General features: G+C 50.8%; 1 protein-coding gene across 1 annotated transcript in view; it reads left to right on the top strand.

The window, feature by feature from the left end:
• KRTDAP (keratinocyte differentiation-associated protein) overlaps nt 1-2,163 on the top strand; it is a 2,654-nt gene extending 491 nt beyond the window's left edge. The window contains exons 2-6 of the mRNA XM_004690264.2: nt 957-995; nt 1,079-1,120; nt 1,278-1,322; nt 1,765-1,812; nt 2,000-2,163. Coding sequence (XP_004690321.1) covers nt 957-995; nt 1,079-1,120; nt 1,278-1,322; nt 1,765-1,812; nt 2,000-2,035 — 210 coding nt within the window. The 3' untranslated portion in view covers nt 2,036-2,163. The remainder of the gene's footprint in view (nt 1-956; nt 996-1,078; nt 1,121-1,277; nt 1,323-1,764; nt 1,813-1,999) is intronic.
• The last annotated feature ends 6,006 nt before the right edge of the window (nt 2,164-8,169 follow it).

Here is an 8,169-nt window from a genome sequence, read left to right as displayed (position 1 = left end):
TGACTCCTGGGGGGGTGGGGGCTGAGGTTGGTCCTCTGAATTCAGCCTCACCTTTGTGACCCCAGATCATCCCCAAAGCCCTGAGGAGGAATCCTGAGGCTCTTTCCCCTCAACTTCTCCCAGGTGGGGGGGATGTCTATGAAGGATTTAAAGGCCTAAAATAGGGGGTGACAGATGCCACTGCTCAGGATGCACCCCAGCAGTGCCAGCTAGTGGGGGGTGGGGCCTCGGAGGGGAAGCCAACCTGCCCTGGCTGCTAGGGGCTGTTCTGGGGGGCGGGTGAGGGGGCGTTCCCAGTATGGCTGGGGTGGGGATTGGGGTTTTAATTTTTAGGGGAACTTGGACACTGCGAATTCTTAATAATTAAAAACATTTGACTCAAATGAAAAAACAAGGTGAACTAGTAGGAGAGATGGAAATATTTGGGGGCAGCTGCTTGGGACAGCTGCTGTGGGGAAAGAGGAATAGGGAGTAGGGAGGAGGGGATTGCCCTGAGGTCATGGGTCAACATGTGGGACACCAGAATGGGGGAAGGGCGTCCCCTTGGGGGTGATGAACCCACAGCCCAGTTAGAGGCAGCCGGGGCACCTCACCAGCTTGGCCTCTACCCGCACACCGCTCTCCTTACCCAGCTCTAGGGCTGAGGTGGGGGTCTCTCGGGAGCACCCCAAGTCCACTGCAGACCAGTTCCTTGTTCTGGGAGGATGGCTGATGCCTCTGTGGGGGCCACAGGCTGGGCTGTGCCTCTCTGAGCTCCACCTCTCCCCTTGTCCCCCTCTGTGCTTCCACCTCCCAACCCTGGACCAGACTGGGGTGACCGAGGCCATGTGGGGAATGCAGGCTGCGGCCTTGGGGACTGGCCTGAGGAGGGGGGCAGCGCTGGCCAGCAGGGCTTGAGGTCCGAGGTACTTGCTATCAGGTCATCATTGGGCTCCTTTCTCTCCTTCACTTTCCAGGAAGGAACCACCCTAGGTAATTATGCCTCAGGACCTGAGGTAAGCTCCCCACAGTCCAGCCCGAGTCTGTCCCTGGCCTTTTCATATCCTTTAGTGACTTAACACCTTGTTTCTTTCCCCAGACCTTTAACCCCCAATTCCTGAACCTGGACAAGTTGAGATCTGTGAGTATAATTCTTCAGGCTGCACCACAGGGACCCATGTCACAGGGGGATGAGCGCTTTGGGGGCGCCACGGTCCTGTGGCCTCTTCCAGAAGGCTAGGGCCTAAGCACTGTCCTCTCCTGGAACTGACCCCCCACCCTGGCTCCCTTCTCCACAGGCTTTCAAGACAGAAGAATTCCTGAACTGGCATGCCCTCTTTGAGGTAGGCGCCTGGGTACCCCTCACTATCCTTGACCCATGGGGGGGTCTTTCCCAAGCTCTGAGAGGGCGTTGTTTCCTTGCTGTGATGCTGCCAAGTGTGTTGTCAGCTGAGAGAGACTCCCAGGAGGCTGCTATGGCCTAGAAGGTGACGTCAGTGACCGAGTGGGGACTGGAACTCGCACCTCAGGCCTCTGCGTACTTACGGCGCAAATGTCTTCAGCTCTCGGGGCCTCGGTTTCCTCATCTGGGTTGTGGGGATGAGGTTAGTCCCTACCTCAGAGGGCGGCTGTGAAGACCAGATGGACGCACGCCCGTAAGACAATGCAAGGCACACAGCAGGGCCGGGAGCCACCAGGGAGCATGAGACGTCTCGCTGCGCAGGCCCAGGCAGGGAGGGCTTCGTCTGCCTTACAGCATCTCCCTGTTCTCCTTTTCTGTTTTAGTCCATCAAAAGGAAGCTCCCTTTCCTCAACTGGGATGTCATTCCTAAGGTGAGCTCGGGCGGGCATTAGAAGGGTAAGGAGGTTGGGGGCGAGTAGGACAGACCTCACCAAAGCTAAGGGGGCCCCAGCCACTCCTCTTAGCAGGAATGGGGAGCACCCGCCCTGTCTTGGGCTCCTGGTGGAGGACGGCAGCTCCCTGAGGGCTCACCATCTGACCCTCCCTCTCTCCCTCCAGCCGAAAGGGTGGCGGAGTGCAGCTCCTGATGCCTAGTGGCCGTGAGCTCCAGCATCCAGCGCTGCTGACACCCCCTGGAGGCGGGGGCGAGGGTGCCAGCTGACCACCAGCCCACGCGCCGGCTTTCCGGGATCGTCACTCCAATAAAGTGGTTTCCAATCACACACCTCCTGCATCTGCATCTCTGTCCTTATCCTGCTGGGTTCTAGAAAGAAGTTAAGACGAAGTGGGCTCCGAGGCTGGTAGGCAGACATCTTGAACCCTGAGAAAGGAGTCAGAACGGAGAGAGGACAAGGGCAGGGCAGATGGAGTTGGGAAGAGACCCCAAGTGCCTCAGCTCCTTGGCACCGGCCGCTGTCCCGAGGAGCATGAAGCTAGGAGTGGCTGGAAAAGATGCCCAAGGGGTTGGACCCGCTCTGGGCCCACTGGCCCCTCCTGCGTCTGCCTTCTGAGGGAACCCTCACCTTCTGTGGTGGGGAATTGCTGCTACAGAGCTATCTGGAAGCAGAGGCTCAGGGCCCAGCTTCCCAGCCCATCTAAAATCCTGCGCTTGGAAGTAGGTAGATTAGAAATCGGGAAAACTAGGCCGTGAGTCTAGACCTCTCTGAGCCTCCATTTCTTTATCTGTGAAATGAGTGTGGACTGAAAGGAGAATGATAATGATCACCTTGCGGTATGGTCAATGAGATGAGATCCACAGTCCTGTGTAGGGCCGGGCAGGCCGTGGGTTCTCAACAACCTGTACGTTCCCTCCACCCCAGATGGCTGCTGCGGTGACCCAGATTTATGATGGGCTCACATGCTCCCCAGCCCACCCATCCAGCTACTATTAAAGGTCCAGAAACACAGAATGAGTTCGTTTGGCTCTGGAAAATGGATGGAATCCCGTGGGCTCTTGGTGTCCACTCGGTATACTGGAAGTGCAGAATTAGTTGAAATTATTTTGGGTTTCTCTTGAAAAAAAATGGAGAAGTCAAAAACAGCATGTGCAGTGAGGCGGCCGCTGCCTTTCTTGACTGGACCTGGCCGCGGGGTCAGTAAGTTCCACTTATTTACATGGCCTTTGGCCTTTGCAAGCAGCCGAGTCTGCACTCAGAGCCAGTGACTGACTTGAGGACTACAAAGGGAATTGACACTGTGCAGGGGAAGGAAAACTCCCTGCTACACTCTTCAGTTCTGTGGCTGGCCTCAACTTAATTCGATTAACAGGAGAAAAAGCATCCCAACGTATTTAATTTTTTTTTTTTAAACATCTGCACAGGAGTCTTCTGAAGGAAAAGGCAGACTCAAAGGGCCCACGAGGCCCCAAAGCTTCCACAGCTTTCGACACGAAGCGTGATGATTGTGAGGATGTGACGAGACAAAGGGGCTTGGGACAGAGGCAATGAACTATGGAAGAGAGATGAGGAAATATGTGGGGAAGCAAAGGGAGATAAGGGTTGTTTTGGAGGTTTGTTTGTATAGGCTGGAGCTGACTCTGGTCTCTAGTGATAAGAGTCAGCTTCTCTTCCTGGTATAGGGAGGGCGTCTTTTGCCAGGGAAATTTTATGACCCCCTTTGAGGTAGCAAAGGGGAGGTCAGGTGGCTTTTTCTGCAGCTGCAGTTTCTCAAAAGCCTTCGCCTCAAAATAGTCAATACCCTTCAGCAGCCTATTTTGGGGTGGCATGTATGACCCCTTCACTTGGCTCCTGCTTTCAAAGAGCAAAGTCTAGAGTGGGCTGAAGATGTGTTGTACATCACCATGATACACAGAGGTCGTCACAGCAAACGGGGGGCTGGTCCAATGGCAGAAGCAAAGGAAGCATCGAGCAAAGACCAGAGGCTCATTTATTGGGTGATGGAAAATGCTGTCGAGGAAGAAGGTGAGGAAGTGCTTCAGATGCATTTGTAGAGCAGTTAGGTTTCAGGGGAGGTACCAGATGACCACTTAGGAGTCAACAATTCTCCAGGATGAAGCAGTGGCTCCCCAAGTGTGGTTCTGGGGTTAGCAGTAGCACTTGGGAACTTGTAAGAAGCACAAATTCTTGGGTCTTGCTCCCCCTCGACACCCCCACCCCAAGCTACTAAACAAGACACTGGGCGTGGGGCCCAGCAGTCTGTGGGTGAACAGACCCTGTAAAGCTTGAGGACCACTGAGAAAAAGAAACTCAGAGGTGATGAAGGTACAGCTGACTACAGAGTGGTGTATGTGATGCTGTATGTGAGCCTTCAATACAGGAGGGGAAGGAAATAGCTCCTGGTTGTTGGCCAGGCCTCTGGAACAAAGCACAGGTTAACAAGAGAAAAGCATCTAAATTTATTCCACGTTAAGTTTGATATCATATGAGAACTTTATAAAGAAGTAAAGACTCGCAGAGGCTATTAACCCCGTGTGTTTCTCTGCCAGGTTGGGGAAGAGTGGAAAGTCATGGGAAATAGGACTGGACAAAGGAGGCATAAGCTTACAGTAGCCAACTGGTTATTCAGGTTCCTGGTGTTGGGGGGCAGGGAAGGGTGGCCCTTTGTCTAAGAGATAAGGAAGAGCCTTTCCTCTGGCTCTAGAAGGGCCCGCCTCAGCCTCACTGAGGGTTTTGACCTGTTTCCGGAGAAGGTCACACAGACCTCCCTGCACCTCCCATTTTCTCAGATTCAGTCAAGCCTGAGGCAGCCAATATGTCAAGACACCATATTTTGGGGCAGTGTGTCCGGAACCCCGTTGGTGTTCTTAGGCATGCAGCGTTTCATAATAGCGAATTACTAAATCAGAGATTGTCTGAGCGATTTGTGAGTGCTGAGGGCAGAGAGCGCAAAGAAGTCATTAGACTCTAGTTAGGCTGGAATCGAAAGAGCAAAAGCCGCTTGCGCTGCAAATGGCGAGGGGTGAGCGCGGGTCCAGTGGACACCATAGGTGCCCTGTGGGTCTGGTAATTCTGAGGATTCAAAGACTGGAAAGTGAGAGGCCTCCCTCATGGCCTAGGGTTAAATCTCAGCGCTGTCGTCACTATGGCCTGAGTTGCAGCTGACCCACATGGCCCAGCAGACCTCTCCTGTCTCCCCGCTGCTCCCCTCAGCAGTGGATTTCAGTGGACCTGCCTGTTTTATTCCATTCTCTCTGGAAAGTGGCCTGTGCAGGCCTAGGAAGCAGCCAAGAAGTAGTCACAGGTCCTGTGTGCTCCATAAAACACGGATGCTTCTCGAAGGAACACAATGCCACCCAATGAACACGGTGGAATGTTTTCTCTTTCTTTTTAAAGATTTATTTATTTATGCATACAGAACTGGGGTACAGGCCAGAGGTATGTGGGGTGTAAGAGGATTTACCAGAGACAGAGTGGGGAGCAGAACAGGCAGATCGACGAAGAACACTGCTGAGGCGAACAGCCGGCGAGACAGGAGAGGTCTGCCGCACCATGTGGGTCAGCTCAGGGGCGGGGGATCGAAGTTGCACTGAAGAGGCTGCAGCCAGATTGCAGTGCTGCGTCCTAACCCATTGCGCCATAGGGAGGGTCCTGTGCTGACATCTTAAAAAAAGAGAAAAGGGACAAATATATGCAGAAAATAACTTTAGGGGAAAACCCCAAGAAGTCATAGTGCGCCTTTCCACAGAGCTTTGTGACTGTACACTCTTTTGGCTTTTGTGGAAAAAAAATAATTTTTTTTACAATATATATTGTAAAAAAGAATAAGTAAAAAACAAAAACAAAACCAGGCCCCCCTGGTGGCGCAGCGAGTTAAAGCACAGCACTAAGAAGCTAAAGCCCCTTCAGCATGAGTTTGATCCCTGCCCCAGAGCTGACCCACAGGGTGCAGCAGACCTCTCCTGACCTGCCCGCTGCTCCCGTCAGCAGTGTACTTTGTCGATCTGCCTGTTCTGCTCCCCACTCTGTCTCTGGTGAATCCTCTCACCGCCCCTGCACGTCTGGCCTGTACCCCAGTTTTATATGCATAATAAACAAATCTTTAAAAAAAAAAAAACAACAACAACCCTAAAGCTCTCTAACAAGACAAACACAAAAAAAATTCTTTGTATTTCGAGGCAGCAGGCTTTAACCTATGGATTCTTTGCATTTTGAGGTTATGAGTCCATGGAGTATCTACTCCATGACAGTTCATTTTTTACTGACTGAATGAAATAGATTCCCATACATTTACCACACCCTTTTGCTACCCAAAGTGTGGTTTTGGGACTAAAGCATCAGTATCACCTGAGTTTAAGTGAGAAAAGCAGGCTCTCAGCTTCCTCTCCAGAGACAAGGAATCAGCATTTTTTATAAGACTCCCCACCCCTATCCCAGGAGTTTGAGAAACGCTGCTAGCGGGATTATGTTCGGGGTGGGGCATAAGGTCTTCAGACAGCTTAGGCTCCAGCCGAAGAGGAGGGAAGGAGGCAGGCTGAAAGTAAACAAGAGGTATTTACATCTGTAAAGAGATGGAGAAATTATTTTCCAGCAGGTGACTAGCTGGCATCAAAGATTTCATAACGGGGACTAAAAATGGACTGCTTGCCTTTGAGGCTGCCAAATCTGTAAAAGGGGAAGGGTCAAGTACTGTGTCTTTCCTATAAGGGTTCTACTTCAGGGTAAACAGATGGGTTTTCTTGATAAGAGGGGAGTTGCTGCTAGGAAATGCAGGAAACTATTAGTAATATAATATCATCCTGCAACAGTGACAGGATCAAGTGAACACCAATGACTGCTAGAACCCCAGAGAAACACTGATAGGGCCTTTGGGTGGGGGTGGGGGGTAGACTGAGCACCCATGAGCTCTGGATCCACCCAATGTTGGGATAAAGATTAGGAGATCTACCTCTGAGATCTGATGAAAGGACACCTATCAAGTATCATCAAAATCAACCCAAATCTAAAGCTAGGTTTAACAGTCTGCAGGGACGAAGGTACTGAAGAGCATAAGAAGATATTCCAGGGGAGGTCCTCCGTGGTGGCGCAATGGGTTAAAGTGCAGCATTGGGAAGTTGGTTGTAGCCGCTTCAATGCGAGTTCGAACCCCAAACCCCGGGCCCCGGAGGTGACCCACATGGCGCGGCAGACCTCTCCTGTCTTCCCGCTGCTCCCCTCAGCAGTGTACTTCATCCATCTGCCTGTTCTGCTCCCCACTCTGTCCCACCCCCTGCACCTCTGGCCTGTACCCCAGTTCTGTATGCATAAATAAATAAATCTATTTAAAAAAAAAACAATGATATTCTAGGGAGAAATCAGCAACCTCTCCTTGGCACTTCCATAGGAAATTCTAGAGCACAAACTGCCCATTTTGCACAAAAACAATGTAGGGAAAAAGAGAAGAGGGGAAATACTTAAAGATGAAAACAAATTTGGGGCCCTCCCTGGTGGCACCACAGGTTAGGACATAGCACTACAAGCTAGTGCAGCCGCTTCAGTGTGAGTTTGACCCCTGCCCGGGAGGTGACCACATGGCGCAGCAGACCTCTCCTGACCCGCCCGCTGCTCCCCTCAGCTGTGTACTTCGTTGATCTGCCTGTTCTGCTCCCCACTCTGTCTTCTGGTGAATCCTTTCACCACCCTGCACACCTATGGCCTATACCCCAGTTCTGTATGCATAAATAAATATATCTTAAAAAAAAAAAAAGAAAACAAATTTGAGGGGCACATCAGTGAAATGCAATGTAAATATCTGGCCTATACCCTTTTTTTGAACAAATCCATTCAAAAAGATCTCTGAGATGATGAAGGAAATTTGAACACTGGCAGATTAAGAAATTATCCTGAAGACTTTTTTTTTAAAGATAGAAATGGTAAGATGTAAAAAAATGAAGATGTAAAAATGGTTCATAGTTATGTTAAAAAAAAGAGTCTTTACCTTTGGGATTCACCACGGTGAATTTAAGGAGGAAATAATTAACTGGCATTTAGGTAGGGGTGGGGAGGTTGGGAAATAAGTTTGGTAAATAACTAAGGCAGTGAGGTTTGTTGTCTAGCTTTTTACCTTTTGTGTATTTTGAAAATCTCCATAACAAAAAAAAAGTTGAATATCTTTTTTTTTTTCAAGTGTGCTTTCATACCTCATAGCTAGGGAGAGGACAGAGGGGGGGGTCTCGCCCCCCCCCCACCCCCACCGACAGAGCAGAAGGCAGAGCTGGGAGTGCAAGGATTGGGAGGCTTGGGAGAGCTAGGTCCGGCGATGTCTAGCTTTTTACCTTTTGTGTATTTTGAAAA

The sequence above is a fragment of the Condylura cristata genome, unplaced genomic scaffold, assembly GCF_000260355.1.
Source record: "Condylura cristata isolate star-nosed mole 26May11 unplaced genomic scaffold, ConCri1.0 scaffold00028, whole genome shotgun sequence".
NCBI classification, from domain to species: Eukaryota; Metazoa; Chordata; class Mammalia; order Eulipotyphla; family Talpidae; genus Condylura; species Condylura cristata.
The sequence above is the reverse complement of the archived record's forward strand: the minus strand, read 5'-3'. Positions and strand labels throughout refer to the sequence as shown.